At 52.9% G+C, this 14,423-nt stretch overlaps 8 protein-coding genes across 8 annotated transcripts; 3 read left to right on the forward strand and 5 right to left on the reverse strand.

Annotated features, from left to right (window-relative positions):
• Positions 1 to 1,400: 1,400 nt before the first annotated feature.
• QC763_212635 (uncharacterized protein) lies at positions 1,401 to 2,012 on the reverse strand (the record flags this gene model as incomplete). The annotated part of the gene is made up of 2 exons (XM_062910305.1): positions 1,401 to 1,747; positions 1,809 to 2,012. 2 exons carry the CDS (start codon positions 2,010 to 2,012, stop codon positions 1,640 to 1,642), a joined length of 312 nt encoding a protein of 103 aa, XP_062769209.1. The 3' UTR covers positions 1,401 to 1,639.
• Positions 2,013 to 2,641: 629 nt separating this feature from the next.
• Positions 2,642 to 5,043, reverse strand: QC763_212640 (uncharacterized protein; the record flags this gene model as incomplete). The annotated part of the gene is made up of 2 exons (XM_062910306.1): positions 4,426 to 5,043; positions 2,642 to 4,372 (listed from the first exon to the last, which is right to left on the reverse strand). Exons 1-2 carry the CDS (start codon positions 4,783 to 4,785, stop codon positions 2,642 to 2,644), a joined length of 2,091 nt encoding a protein of 696 aa, XP_062769210.1. The 5' UTR covers positions 4,786 to 5,043.
• Positions 5,044 to 5,382: 339 nt separating this feature from the next.
• On the forward strand, positions 5,383 to 6,988 carry QC763_212650 (uncharacterized protein). The gene is made up of 2 exons (XM_062910307.1): positions 5,383 to 6,041; positions 6,106 to 6,988. Exons 1-2 carry the CDS (start codon positions 5,618 to 5,620, stop codon positions 6,864 to 6,866), a joined length of 1,185 nt encoding a protein of 394 aa, XP_062769211.1. The 5' UTR covers positions 5,383 to 5,617; the 3' UTR covers positions 6,867 to 6,988.
• Positions 6,989 to 7,247: 259 nt separating this feature from the next.
• Positions 7,248 to 9,519, reverse strand: DOT5 (thioredoxin peroxidase dot5). Its single transcript, XM_062910308.1, has 3 exons — positions 9,449 to 9,519; positions 8,325 to 9,228; positions 7,248 to 8,246 (listed from the first exon to the last, which is right to left on the reverse strand). Exons 2-3 carry the CDS (start codon positions 8,668 to 8,670, stop codon positions 7,729 to 7,731), a joined length of 864 nt encoding a protein of 287 aa, XP_062769212.1. The 5' UTR covers positions 8,671 to 9,228; positions 9,449 to 9,519; the 3' UTR covers positions 7,248 to 7,728.
• On the forward strand, positions 9,411 to 10,837 carry QC763_212660 (uncharacterized protein). The gene is made up of 3 exons (XM_062910309.1): positions 9,411 to 10,041; positions 10,110 to 10,627; positions 10,688 to 10,837. Exons 1-3 carry the CDS (start codon positions 9,985 to 9,987, stop codon positions 10,710 to 10,712), a joined length of 600 nt encoding a protein of 199 aa, XP_062769213.1. The 5' UTR covers positions 9,411 to 9,984; the 3' UTR covers positions 10,713 to 10,837.
• A 77-nt stretch (positions 10,838 to 10,914) lies between these two features.
• On the reverse strand, positions 10,915 to 11,454 carry QC763_212665 (uncharacterized protein; the record flags this gene model as incomplete). Its single annotated transcript, XM_062910310.1, has 1 exon — positions 10,915 to 11,454. One exon carries the CDS (start codon positions 11,452 to 11,454, stop codon positions 10,915 to 10,917), a length of 540 nt encoding a protein of 179 aa, XP_062769214.1.
• A 499-nt stretch (positions 11,455 to 11,953) lies between these two features.
• QC763_212670 (uncharacterized protein) lies at positions 11,954 to 13,007 on the reverse strand (the record flags this gene model as incomplete). The annotated part of the gene is made up of 2 exons (XM_062910311.1): positions 12,788 to 13,007; positions 11,954 to 12,738 (listed from the first exon to the last, which is right to left on the reverse strand). Exons 1-2 carry the CDS (start codon positions 12,837 to 12,839, stop codon positions 11,954 to 11,956), a joined length of 837 nt encoding a protein of 278 aa, XP_062769215.1. The 5' UTR covers positions 12,840 to 13,007.
• A 36-nt stretch (positions 13,008 to 13,043) lies between these two features.
• Positions 13,044 to 14,407, forward strand: ARD1 (N-terminal acetyltransferase A complex catalytic subunit ard1). The gene is made up of 2 exons (XM_062910312.1): positions 13,044 to 13,624; positions 13,682 to 14,407. The coding sequence occupies exons 1-2, from the start codon at positions 13,312 to 13,314 to the stop codon at positions 14,071 to 14,073; spliced, it is 705 nt and encodes a 234-aa protein (XP_062769216.1). The 5' UTR covers positions 13,044 to 13,311; the 3' UTR covers positions 14,074 to 14,407.
• The last annotated feature ends 16 nt before the right edge of the window (positions 14,408 to 14,423 follow it).

Below are 14,423 nucleotides of genomic sequence, written 5' to 3' on the forward strand. Positions count from 1 at the left end.
TAAATTCCTACCTGTTTACTTGGCAGGTAGTAGTGGTGATGCGACCAGGTACTTTCGCAAACTCGGACAAAGGAAAAGAGACTATTGTGGCATCACATACAGCATAGGCATAAGCAACACTCTCAGCGATCTCTCTAAGGGTTGGTAAGAGTGCTTTAAGACCTCGACTACGATTCGGCAGCTCATTACAAACTCTTCAGGTTTTTGTTTCCGTCATCAATTCCCATTTATTATTCGAGAAACGGGCAGAAACATCACCAAGTGCATGGCTCTTGTGATGGCACTTGGCAGTTGGTGACGCGGGCTTTAGAGCGGAGCGGGCAATCTGCAGAACCAAAGAGCATGCAAACCCTGCAGGTTTGAGTCCCATGATGCGAATCATATGGAATTATCGATTGCATTCAGACGCTATCTTCTTTAAGCCCCCAGAACTTCATGTTGTTGGGACCAATTCAAGGCTCTCAGGTTGACCCTCAACCTACACCAACTCCCTAACAGGAACACTCTCTCCACCATTGCCGACAACTGCAGTCTCGGCCATTGCAATGTCATACTTATAACCGTACGTCTCCAGTGAGGGCCCCTGTCTACGTAGCTATTGCCCCCATCAGGCCTAGGGCAACGCGTCTTCTGCGAACACCCATAGCCGTTCTTGCTCCCGCAGCAGTTGCGAACGTCGTAGCACCAGTGAGGTTCATCTTGACGCATGTCTGCCTCAATGTCAGCAAGCCATCCACTCCTCATTCATGGTAGAAATAGAGGGATTGGGTTCTCGTCGAAGGTCCCATCAATGGAGGCACAGCACTGAGCAGAGAGATCATCCTCAGCACACCAGCAGTCGTACTGGCACCTGCGATCAATCTTGTTGATTATCGACCAGAGGAAGTCCGGGACATGAAGGGCGGTGGTGGTGCTGGCCAAACCGGCCAACGAGAAAAGCAAGGTAGCGGAGACGCGCAAGTTGTATTCGTGGTAGTTAAGCTTGTGCGTTATGCCGGCATCCGTGATGGTAAAGTATTCTGCAAGGAAGGAAAACGCACCTAGTGGACACTGTGGGCAGATGATGAGATGTTAAGACCTACGAGATAGTGTGCTGAGGAAGCGGATCAGCTTTCGATGGCGTCTACAAAGCCAGAGTCTTCTTGTTTGACGAATGGTAAGACTGGGCCGAGATACGGAGACCGAAGTTATACTGCCGCCTATGAACTTGGCCTCATCACATTGGTTGGAGTGTTTGTTGCAAGGTTGAAAACATGGACCCTGCAGCAACACTTCCAACTACATAATCTTTGTGTAACGAGGAGTGTAAACATGGATACTAATTGACAGCCTGACTACACGCAACGTTTGAAGACCAGCTTTACCTGTCTTATATTCCTCTTTTCTCGGTTCATTCGACGTCGCAAGAGATAATCCTCTAGATTCCTATTTGTACCTAGGCAGGTGTGTACTGAAACGAAACATAGCTAGATATTTCCCGGGGGCCCCCAATTAACTCTTACCAACGAACCGGAATTTCCACCATCACCGTCTATCACCATCAGAACCTCACACTCCAAAGATCTCCCACCATGAGCTTCCATCACTGTCAATCCTTATGACCATCGCCAACTCACTTCAGCTACCCCATATCAACTCCCTACCACTGACCAGGAGCCGGGCATCCAACATCAAACCCACAACCATAACCCCCCCCACAGCACTGGGTGTAATCCTGAGCCGTGGTATTATTCATATCGACGCACCACTATCAGAAACATCACCTGTTAGCAACCGCCTGAGGCACCCCCGGCAGGAAAAATACATACGCCAATGGACTCATCAAACCTTCCCCCAGAAGCACCACAGCACTCCTTGCTCTGCTCAACAGAGTCGACGCAGGTGCAGAGGTAGAGGCATTCGTCGTTGGCGAGAGCGTCCCTGACAAGAGGCGAGAGAGCAGAAGACGTAGGAGCGGCGATGGTGCCGCTTGCGAGGCTGAGAGCCATGATGAAAGTGGTGAAAGCGCGCATTTGGATGCTCTTTAAGTAGCTTGATTGTGACAAAGGTAGCTGTGTTGTGAAAGCCTGTCTCGGTGATGCTGGGGACAACTCTCTCCTTTGGGTGTTCTTCCTCTCAACTTATATACTCGGCGCCCAAACTCCTGGAAGGTTGGAATATCGGGATGACCCCATAGTATTTTGCTACACCAAGAGGTAAAAAAAGGGGGAAGGCCCAGATTATCGCCAACAGTATACCTCTGGTGACGCGGCCATAACTACTGTGACGCGGCCATAGCTACTGTATACCAACACAAGTCCCCCTTCCTATTATTCTCTCGGTTGGCCCCTTATCTCTAGTCCTCACCACACAGCATCACCACAAGTTAAGAACTTGTGTTTGCTCTGCCCCATAACGCATCACACCGTCAAGTCCGGCCCTTACGCAACACTCGCCCGGTTAGGTATGCGCTCGCCTCCCCAATAGGGTAAGCCCCCCTTATCACAATCGGCATCAAACATCACAAGCCAACTTGATGTAACATCTTGCTGATTCGCCACGAACAGCTCTATTACATGCTGCGGCGCGCTTTGGCCCTATCCTGCTAGCCAGTCAAAGCTGTGCCTTTCCCCTTAAACACCCAGCACAACAACACCCCCCCTTAATTCCCCCACCTCGTCACCAGAAAGTTCGCCCACTTCCCAATATCCTCCAACGCCTCCAACACCAACCCAATATCTTCCACCCTCCTCGTCCTCCCATTCTTCCCCATCATGTTCCCCTCATCCAGCACATTCTGCGCCTCCACATGGACATGCCCATTCTCCCTAATCTCGAGGAGGATGTTCGCCGTCTTGTTCTCACTGAACGGGAACACAATCTGAAGACGCGGAACCGGAAGGATGGTGAGAGTAACATCAATGTTCAAGTCCAGCTTCTTCCCGGTTTCATTCGCTCTCCGTTCGGTTTCGGCCGCGGCATAATCCTCTTGCCTGATGCCAGCAGACGAACCCCCGTTCAAGCCGGACTGCATGAAGCCAGAAAACTCATCCATGTTAGTTTTGGTCATTATAGTTCCGTCCCCGGCAGTCGTTGGCGATACTTTCGTCGAGCTGAACGTGATATTTGTGCCGGCGTCCTCCTCGAAGCTGTTCTCCAGCAGGATCGACAAAAAAACATATTGCCGAAGATGGGGCAACATCATCACCAGGTGTTGAGGGTGAGAAAAGGTGAGCTCGGTAAGAGTCTTGCCATAGACTGGCTCGTAGACGTAGAGAGTATTCGTGTGGTTCATGATCTGCACCTCCTCGCTTTCGTTGGGGTGCGGAAAGTTGGGGATCTTCTTGTGGCATACTGTGGTCCTCGCTTCGGCGTTGGCTTGGTCGCTGCTCTTAAGATTGCCAGTGTTGGGCGCCTGGGGGAGTACCAAGTTGTCAAAGGTGGTCAGCTTTTCGGGGGCGCTGTCCACCACCCCAACGCCGAGTTGCCGTATCTTGTCCCAGAGATCGGCGGATATGTGAATGGGAGGGTCGAAGATGGCTTGAAACACGGCTTCAGGAAGACGTGGGGCGTGGAGCAGAACCCCTGGATCTGATTTCTCATCCTCGGGGGTTGGAAGATAGGTCGGGGGCGGGTCGAGCCAGTCAACGACAGGCCCCAATTCATCAGGCAATGGCATCCTCTCAACGTCCACACTGATCCATTTGTCAGAGATGCGTACTGGGCTGACGGGGTTGTTTGGGTTTAGGGAGGTGCATCCGATGAGAAGACTCCATGTTTTGCTGTTGTCGATCATCTCGGCGGTTTGCTCTGGGGTTTCTCTCTTGAAATTTCTGCCCTGCTTCCAATAATCTAGGCTCAGACCTGTCTTGTGGCGCGAGTTCATCGTTGGTCTGCCACTTCTAGTGCAGATCGCGAGACACTCGATCTCGAAATCTCGTTTGCCCGCAAAGGCCGGCTCTTCTCTCAGCTTTTGGATTTCCCAATGATGTAGGCGAAGTAAACTTTCGTAGACCCCAGCCACGGCCTCGTACAAATTAAGTCCAGGGTTCAGGCTGAGTTTGTCTAGCATGGCGAGCCTTTCAAAGTTGTCCGCAAATCCGGCGAGAGACTTGGTTAGGGGGAGCTGGCCGTCTTCCAACTGCAAATCCTTGAGAAGGATTTCACCGGCTGCCGCGGCGTGCTTGCTGACGATGTCGGCTGATTCGGGGAAGTTGAGACTGAGGGACAGCACGATGTCTTTTTGGAAGTCGATGGAGAGCTCCAGGGCTGCTCCAGCTATAATCAAGCTCTTTTTCTTTTCGTTGCTGACAGGCGCGTCCCAGAATACTTCCAGGCCGAGTCTTTTGGCCAGTCGCTCCAGGCCGACTTCGCTGACGAGGCCTTTTCTTTGCTATGCTGCAGGTCAGAAAATAAGAATAGCAGAAAGAGACATATGGGCCGTACACTTAGAATATCAATCATAGCATCCAGCCTTCTTGCTCGTTCATCCTCTGAAGTTCTGCCCAGGAAGCCTGAAAGGCCCGAGTCCAAAGAGCCCATGTTGAGTGCGCTGAGAGCAGCTGCGGCTGATGGACTGTCGAAGTTTACGGATGGTACGGAAGGGTGACCACCAAGAGTAGTCGCGGGTGATTTTTTGACTTGCTGTGGTGAGGATCGTGGACCGTGTGGTGAGAAGGCACTGGCAGCATGGGCGGCGGAGAATGGAGTCGAGACTGGGGGAGTCGCAACAGCGCCGTGTTGTGACTGGGAGGGAGTCTTGCCTTGCTGTGAAAGAGCATGTTTCATTGGAGTAGGAGTTGTCATTTTGAATTGCAGTTGGCTTTCACCACCTGAATCTTATAGGGAGCGAGGCGTAGTGTTCAGGATTGCGAGGAGAAGAGCAGCGTATTAATTGAACTTAGATCGCGGAGTTTCAACTGGGTTAGTTGTAAATTATATCACGGTGAGTGATTGCAATATCATCAGAAATTGACTGGCCCGGCAGCAGTCATGAAAGATGATCTTGGTGAGAAGGGCAAATTGGAATGAATCAGGAGAATGAGAGTGAGAGTGAGAGTGAGAACCACAACCTTGAACCTAGAGCTTGGACCGCGCCCCACTATCTGACCTAAAAAACAGACAGCCAACCCTAACCCGTGAAGCTGGCATGTATGTGTCCTGAAGTTTATAACTAGCTTGAGGATTCAGGCCTTTGCGATTTTTGGGCAATAAGATGGCTCCTGAACTTGATATTAATGTCTGGATATCCAGGAGAGAGCCCGGCCAGAGGAATATGAAATCTGGATATGCTGCTGGTGTGCGGCTGTCTACCGACATATATGGATGTCTTTGAAGCGCACCCGCGTCAGGGCGTCCAATGAACCCCTGCAGCCCGAGAAATGCAAACCGACATGCAAGAAACTTCTTTCTAAGAGGAGCTGCATTTATCTTATTTTCACTTTCACCTCAACGAGGAAAAAGAATGTCATTATCGCATGCACAGAAGAACTGCTTGAAGTCCATCCATCGTAGCCACTGCTGGGCTAGGAACACCCCTGCCACCCACGCTAATATAATTGCTGCAGTGGGCGCGCCCCCAGCTGTTTAGTGGATCAAATAACTTGACACCCAAGCGCCGCAACGCTCACCACCCACCATGGACTTTCCAGCTCCACCATTCCTCCTCCAGCAGTCGCAATACTCGCAGCATCACCACCAGCAACAGCAACAGCAACAGCAACAGCAACAGCAACAGCAGTTACAACTACAGCTACAGCTTCAGTACCAGCAACAGATCCAATTCTACGAGCAGCAACAGCATCAACAGCAGCTCCTGGCCATGAACGGCATGAACGGCGCCAACATGCAGGGAGCCATGGTTGGCGTTCCCATACCAGCCGGCCAGGCATCCGAGTTGACCTTTATCTACAACATGGTCGACACTCTCAGCGGACAGCTCGCCCAAAACCAGCGCACTCTCGAAGAAGTCATCTCTTGCGTCGGCCGTATTCGCGCCCGGGCGAGATCACAGTCGCTAGGAAACGAAGAGCTGATCAGCCTGTCAGCGGATGAAATCAAGGGTACATCTCCCCATCTTGTATTCGTTTACAAACTCAACCAACTTGCTAACCCCTCCCTCTCCAGCCCAAGAAGCAGACCTCGACACCTACATATCAGTCCTCTCAGAAGCCTTCGAGAAAGCCAGATACTCGCGCGACCAAAACGCTTTCCTCCTCCACCAATTCGCCGAGAAAATGTCCTCCATGCTCCGAATCTTCCACGAATACAAAGCCAAGCACGTCAGCGACGTCTCGGCTTGGCACAAGTCCTACCGCAAACAACTAGCCGATGCCCGCGCGGAGAACTCCAGGCTCCGCGAACAAATCTGGGAGATGCAGGCCCACGCCGGCGCCGCGAACGAGAAGCTGAGGAATTTCCGGAAGAAATACGACGAGGACGAAAAGAGGTGGGAGAAGAGGGTCGAGATGAAGGCCATGAGGCAGGAGTTGAGGTTCTGGAAACGGATGGCGATGCCACACTTGGCAGATGACGATCCGTACTGGAGTGACGACGATGACCTAGTGGATGTGGCTGAGAAGCAGAGGCTGCTGGAGATGCAAAAGATAGCGGCCGAGAACCTGGCGGCAGAAGCGGCGCAGTTGGCGGCTGCACATGCCGAGCTGGGAGACATCACCGGCAACGACGAGGACGGCGGGGATCAAGAAGGGGATGGGTTTCCACCTCCTGCGCCGGCGCCGCCGTCTACAATGACGCCACATAACTTGGTGCGGTCGCTTGTGGGCGGGGTGCCGATGCAGAGGAGTGATGATGGGGATAATTCTGGGCCTGTTCCGCCGCCGAGGCCGTTGAGCGCGGCGAGTAGTACCGGGTCTTCGGGGCAGTGAGTGTTTGCAGTTGATGTTGGAGGGGAGTAAGGGGCGGATAGCATGTATAATTCCGTAAAATTGATCAGCGTGCCTTTTGATACCACCAAAACAGAGTTTATTGCACCATATATAATAGCAAGAAGAGCTGTTTAATGCTTACTTGCACTGCCAATTTTTTGTGCTTCAGAAACATCTTGACCGCCAGCAAAGAAGCAGGTCCTGGCAAGAATACAAATATGCCCACAGACTTGTCCAAGATTCGAATATGTCTGAGAGAGGTAGGCATTGCTACTTTCTATGCTTTGCACGGCCAGTTCTCAGTATCTTCGCACCGCATTACGAGAGAATATCTTTAAGAATACAGCATAACCATCCGTTAGAGTGAATTCGTGAAAGATCGGGACAAGGAAGCGTCAAAACAGATAGTTCTCACCCACTGGTTTTCATCCGAGTTGTTGGGTCAGAGGTGAGAGTCGACAGGGGCTTGTTTACTTTACCCCTGAGTGGGGCTAGCGCCTCTCGACGTTGGCTCGAACTTTTGTTTTTGGATGGAGCTACATTTTTTGCATAGCCAGCAAGAGTCATGTATCGATTCAGAGTCTGTTGGTAGTATTTCGCATCGTTTCCTACATGCATCGAGGAACGGGTCGTATTTTGTCGTCTTACATATCCACAGACGGCACTGCAAGCACTTTGAAGTGCTCAATCGGCATCTGCAACCGAGCAATTGATAGCACATCAAATTTGTTCCTAAACGTGTCCAAAGAAAATGGAAATACAAAATTGCCGGTACCGTTTTTTATACCTAGGTATCCCTCATAGAGAAAAAAGAATCAAGCCGTTATCGCAAACACCCCTCAAAATAAACGTATCCCACAGTTTACTCCTTCTTTTCCTCTGCCTTCTTCTCGTCTTCCTCCTTCTTCTCCACCTCCTCTTCCTTCTCCTCATCGACCACCGCCGCCGCCGCCTCCTCCTTCTTCTCTTCTGCCCTCTCCTCATCTTTCTTCCCCCCTTCTACCACCACCTTCTCCTCCTCCCCATTCTCCCCCTTCTTCTCCTCCCCACTCTCCCCCTTTTCTTCCCCATTCAACCCCTCGACAATCTCCCTCACAACCTTGACCGTCCCCTCGGGGCTCCCCGCCTGCGCAGCAAGCACCTTCCCCGCCTTATCAACAACAAACACCCCCCTCGTCGTCCCCTTGGGCGCCTTCTTCAGCCCAATCGCCCCAATCAGCGTCGCGCCGGGGTCACAGAGCAGCTCATACGGCAGCTTCTGCTTCTCCTTGAACGTGGTGTTCGCCTTGGGCGAATCAGTCGACAAGCCATAAATGTCAAACCCGGACTCGGTCGCCAGGGCGGTGTACTCGTCGCGGAACATGCAGGCTTGGCGGGTGCCTTTATTTTTGGCATCGTTACATCAGCAATCCATCATTGATATTGGGAAGGGGGGTTTTGGGAACACAAGAAACTCACAGCCAGGAGTGGAAGCCTTGGGGTAAGTAAACAGCACGACTCCCTTCTTTGACTTTTCCGCCAGCGCGGCGAGGGTGGTGGAGTCGCCGGTTTGGAGGGCGATCTCCCCCCCGAAACCATCAAGAGTGATTACATCACCAACAGCAGGCTTCTCGGCAGAGGCGGCCGCAGCGCCATTGGTGAAAGTGGCCGCTTCAGTGACCTTGGTGACGGTTTCCTTCACCGCGTCCTTCACCTTTGCCGCGGCCGTCTTGGGCGCAGCGGCCTTCTTGGTAGCGGTGGCCCTTTTGGCGGGAGGCTCAGGGGGAGGAGGGGGAGCTTTGCGCTTGCGGAGTTCGACGGGCATTTTTGATGGCTGTGTGATGAGATATCAATATTGATTGGGGGTTGGAGGCTGGAGGTAGAGAGAAAGAGTTGGGGGTCGCGGAGGTTACGCGACTGGGATGGATTGCAGGTTACAATAGTAAGTGGTTTGGGGAAAGGAGAAAGTCAAAGTGGAAAAAGAAAAAAAGAAGGGGAGAAACCAGAGAAGAAAAAGAAGAGACGTCGTTGGGGGGAGGTTGCTGTTGCGCAAGCGTGTTGGCCAATCACGTTGCGCGGTGCAGCCCGGGTCAGGGGTGGGAGTGTCAAGGTCAAGGTGTGTGTGCGATATGCGATGGAGCATAGACAAAGGCGAGAAAATGGAGCTTGTTTTCTGCGCGCGCGCGCGCTCTGGAGAATGCGCCCGCCGCCACACACGAGGGACAGGGCAATTCGGACGGGAGGAGCTTTGCTGCAAAACTCGGGGATGAATTGCCCGTCCCCGCGTTGCATGTAGAAGGGGGAATTGGGATGGGATGGAGGGTTCCAGTATGTTGCAGACGCAGACCGAGACCAGGAAGAAAAAGCAAAAGCAAGCTATTATCTGAAAGATCACAAGTTATTATGATGATGAATGAGTACTATGGCACGCCCGTCTGAGGCACGAGTACCGTCTCTGCAACACACAGACAGAAAGGGAAAAGATCTCGATCGAACCGGCCCTACATACAAAATCCAGCGCACTCCTTGTGCAACGAGAGGGGGCTGGCTGGCTGTTACGTTGAGGGGAGCTTTTGAAATCAGGCGCAATATTCGGCACCCACCTTTCTCTTCTTTCTCTTCAAGTTGGTGCCGTTAGCCAGAGAAATTCAATAGGGTAACAGCATTGACTTTGAAAAAACCCAAGCAGTCAGGTGATGGAATGGTGCAATCTCGCTCCCCGTCGCAAAGGGTGATCGCGGAGTCGGTCGAGGTTTTGTGAGGAGCCAGACCAGAGGAGTTCGGTGGTAGGAGGTGGTCCGTGAAATGGATGGATCGCTCCTCAGTCCGTTTCCCCAAGAACGTGGTTCTCCAGGTGCCAAGTGCTGGCCCAGGCCAACGCTGTCCGTTTGCGACCCAGCGCCAGTGGAGCTGCCCGGTCCAGATTCTCCAATTGAAGGCTCGGCATTCTTCACTGAACCCGGCTAAACTGCGGGCTCTTTGACATGCTAAGAGCTAAGCAAGCCAACGCCAAGACCGCAGCATCATCGTGTGTGTGTGAGAGGCAGGCTGGTTGTTGGCAGCAGCGAAGTCCCCATCTTTGAATCTCTGAATATCTTCAAGTGGTAAAACCCCACCACAGAACCCCCCAACCGCCAAAATGGCCTCCAAAGCGGTAGCAAAGGCTGCGGCCGGCACTGTCCAAAAAATCAGCACCGTATGTTTTCAATTGCTTACCTAGTCTCGTAGAATTGCCTATTGTCGTACTGATACTTCCCCATCCAGAAATACACCGTCCAGTCCACCGGCCTCTGGGAGAAGCTCCGCGCCTCCCTCTCCCTCGACGCCAACCGCTCCAACGGCGTCCCCCTCAACCCCTACAACCGCTTCCCCGCCCCCGGCCAGAACGACCCCCTCAAGTACGACGACCCCGTCACCCTCCCGGCCGGTGACCTCGCCGACAACCCGTACTGGAAGCGCGACGCCCGCCGCAACTACCCCCGTCTCTCTGTCGTCTCCCAGGCCGAGCAGGTTGCTCTCCTGACCGTCGGCTCCGCTGCCGCCCCCCGTGTCGAGCTCATTGGCGAGGAGGGATCCAAGGCTCTGGTTGCCGCCCAGGAGCAGGGCAAGCAGGCTGGCCTGGCCAACTATATCGAGTCTGCCGGTGTCGAGGCTGCGAAGAGGGTGCTGGAGGCCACTGGTGGCCTGCCACCTCTGCCGAGCGGGACGACGATGAGCAATGCCGAGGGGAAGTGGGATGTGCACAAGTACAAGCTGGAGGAGGAGCAGAGCTATGGGGAGGAGTAGGTCTTTTCTCTTTTTATTTCTCTCTCCTATGAAAGAGATGTGCTAACGAATCACAGCTACCCCTGCAGAACCTTTGCCTAAGGTTGGTCGTTTAGAGAAAGGAGAAAGAAAGAGGTCACCGAGAAGCTGTACATAAGACCTGCAAAATAGAGGCGGTATAGACAAACGGGGCATGCTGGCTTTGAGACGCGTTTTTCATTTGTTGCTTTCATTCATGAGATTATGTGCGTGGATGAGTGTATACGTGGATGTCTATCTACAGCTTCCCTTTCCATCACCACATTCAAATGGTGACCCCCTTACTTGCTGTCCCTGCCTCCTCCCCTCCGCTTGCTTTCTCCCCGACCATCCTCTCGATAATCTTCGCCTTCCCCTGCCCCCTCTTTATCCTATCATCGAAATCATTCACCGCCTCGTCTGTGTTCTCCATGGACAAGCTTTCCGTCTCAACCAGGGCATACAGTGTGGTGATGTGCTTCTCTAGCCTGGGGTTCTTGGGTAGTGGTGGGAGGTCTTTCTTTCCTGTCTCGGTCTCTGTTGGCACAACTGGTTCTGATGACGCCGGTGATGATTTTGACGGTGGCGGAGAAGAACGGTTGGGCAGTCGATTGGCCCAGATTAACGCCCTTCCATACAACCTTCCCGCCTCGAGAAATTTTTGGTAGCCCTTTTCCAGACCCAGCTGTCTTCCCTCGGTGCGGCCGGCGAGGACTCCATCGGCGGCGCCTTGGTTGTAACCTTCGGTGTAGAACTGGGTTTCAAGGTGGAGGAGGGAGTCGAAGGGGTCTTCTGCGGAGTTTATGGTTTGGTGATTTGACGCCATGGTTTTTATGTGTGAGTGGGAGGGTATAGAATTATGGGATAACTGTGTAAGATGCGGTCAAGAATGACTGTGAGTGAGTGAGTGAGTGAGTGAGTGAGTGAGTGAGTGAGTGAATGAGCGGCTTGATAGACAAGTAACTATGGCGGGGTGAGCCGTGTTCAAAAGAGCCGGCCGGAGCGAGCGAACGAGCGCGGGGCAAATTTTGGCCCCGCAGTGAGACGTTTTGATTGTGTAAGCCGAGCTTCCAGGTTGAGAGCTCATCCTGGACGGTGTCAGCTTCATTTATGTTTTTATGCTTTCTTCCTCCGAACCAGTTTCTCATATTGAAGTAAGAGTTTGGGCTGGAAGCATTTAGCATGAGCCACCTCGTTTTGCTGGGACCTCAGCTCACCATAGACAATAAATTCAGCTCAACTCGATAGCATCCGGCCTTGTCTCTAATGATACCTATATCATCTCTCAAATACACAAACCATCAACTCTATGTATGAGTGTCCCCCTAATGAAGCATAACCATCCCTCCATTAGCACAAACAACCTGTCCCGTAATCCACCCCGCCTCCGTCCCACACAGCATCCCAACCACACCCGCAATCTCGCCCGTCCTCGCCGCCCTCGTCCCGTCCGGCAGACTCTCATCCTTCACATCCCCCTCCTGCGCCTTCATCAACGGAGTGTGCTTGATCCAACCCTCAATTCCCTCCAGGAAAACCTCTGCATTACTCGCGTACATCGGCCCCTCCACCGGACCAGGGTTCACCGCGTTCACCGTGGCGTTCTGCGCCAACTCCCGCGACCACGTCCGTGTCATTGCTTCCAACGCAGCCTTGGTCCCGCCGTAGACAGACTGGGTGACGAACCCGGTAGAGGAAGAGACGGAAGAGATATTGACTATCCTGCCTGATCTATCCTTGGGGAGGTAAGGCTGGGCGGCTTGGACGAGAAGGAGAGGACCCAAAACGTTGACGCGGTAAGTGGCTTCGAATTGGGGGATTGTGACGTCGGGAAGGAGGGCGTTTTGGGCTATGCCGGCGTTGTTGATGATGATGTCTATTTGGAAGGTGTTGTCTGAAGAGGAGAAAGCAGATTTGACATCTTGAACAAGGTTGGCGGGACCTTCCGGGCTGCCAATGTCTGCTTGGATGGGAACGACTTTAATGTTGTGGGAGGAGGTGAGCTGGGCGGCGAGGTCGTTGGCGATGGAGGTAGAGGAGGGGGAGGTGTAGTTGAGGGCTATGTTGCAGCCTTTGGAGGCGAGGTTTTCGGCTATGGCTGCGCCAATGCCTGGTGATTGTTAGCATAGTGGTGAGAAGGGACGGTTAGGGACACATACCTCGCGATGAGCCGGTTATGATGGCGAGTTTGCCTTCCAGAGGGCGAGACATGTTCCTGGTGATATCAATGCTATACAAATCTAACACAGATGAGAGAGAGCTCTTTGGACGTGGACAGGGAAGAAAATAAAATCAATTTGAGGAGATAGCTTCATATATACATAACAGAGCCGCGTAACCCCCCACGGAATGACAATGCCCTTAATGTATAAGTTAAACATGCCCCGCATCTGGCGATGTCGGTCGAGGTCCATCCGGGGAAGCTCTTTACCCTGGGAAGCTGCCCCGCTATTTGCGCGGCTACAGCGCCCACCCCACATGGCTTTCAGCGGGAAGTCCCACCCATTGGCGGCGTTGAATTCCACCTTGGCCGTCTTTGTCAGAAGAGCCCCACCAAACGGCCGTCCCGTCCAGCGTTCAATTCACGCCGCCCGCATCACGCCGAAGCTTGCCGACTACGAAGCTTTCGATTATTTAGCTATACCGTACATACAAGGCCCGAACAAGTTCAGCTCAAGACACAATGGACATCCGCCTCCTCCGCCCCTCCGACATCCCCCTCATCCAGCACGCCAACCTCGAGAACCTCCCCGAGAACTACTTCCTCAAGTACTACCTCTACCACGCCCTCTCCTGGCCCCAGCTCTCCTTCGTGGCAGTCGACGTCTCCCGCCCCGCAAAGACCCCCTATGACTACCCCAAGATCGTCGGCTATGTCCTCGCCAAAATGGAAGAAGAGCCCACGGACGGCGTCCAGCACGGCCACATCACCTCCCTCAGCGTGATGCGCACCCACCGGAGGCTGGGTATCGCGGAAAAACTCATGAGACAGAGCCGTATGTCCCCCCCTTTTACCCCCCCACCCAAATCACAGTGTATTGATGGGTGAACAGAACAAGCAATGGTGGAAGCCTTCAACGCCCGTTACGTCTCCCTCCACGTCCGCGTCTCCAACCAAGCCGCCATCCACCTCTACCGCAACACGCTCAAGTTCGAGACGGAAAAGACGGAGCCAAAGTACTACGCCGACGGGGAGGACGCGTTCTGCATGAAGCTCGATCTGGACTTTATCAAGCAGCAGATTTTGGAGGCGGAGAAGGCCGAGGATGAGCAAGACAAGAAGAAGAACAATGGCTCAGAAGAGAAGACGAAAGAAGACCAGGACGAGGGCGAGCCGGTGGGGGATGTGGGTAGGGATCCGGAACAGGACAAGAAGATTAAGGTCAAGGTTGGGAGGGGGTTGGGGGTGGGGGAGTTGGTGGAGAGAGACGAGAGTAAACATTAGTTTTGCAGGTGTTTGTGGTGTTTTAAAAAGGAATGTCTAGATATGTGGGTTCTGTTTTGTCCTTGGTTGAGCGTTTAGAAACGTGGGCAAGGGTGGGCGGGAATACAAAAAGTCTACCGGTCAGGTGTGTTTTGATGTGATATGGGTGGGTGGTGTTGGCTTGTGATTAGGCATGAGTGGAAAAGGGGCTCGAACAGGTAAACATTGTTTGTCGATATCAAGGCTCACACAAAGCAGACGGTATAAACAGGGGGTTATGGAGCTTACTAATGTCTCATTATTTAACGCTACCTACCGCAAATTCTAACACAAAACGGCTGCTAAGATCTGATGAAACCATGTTTTCGTGA

This window comes from Podospora pseudopauciseta (assembly GCF_035222475.1).
Source record: "Podospora pseudopauciseta strain CBS 411.78 chromosome 2 map unlocalized CBS411.78m_2, whole genome shotgun sequence".
NCBI classification, from domain to species: Eukaryota; Fungi; Ascomycota; class Sordariomycetes; order Sordariales; family Podosporaceae; genus Podospora; species Podospora pseudopauciseta.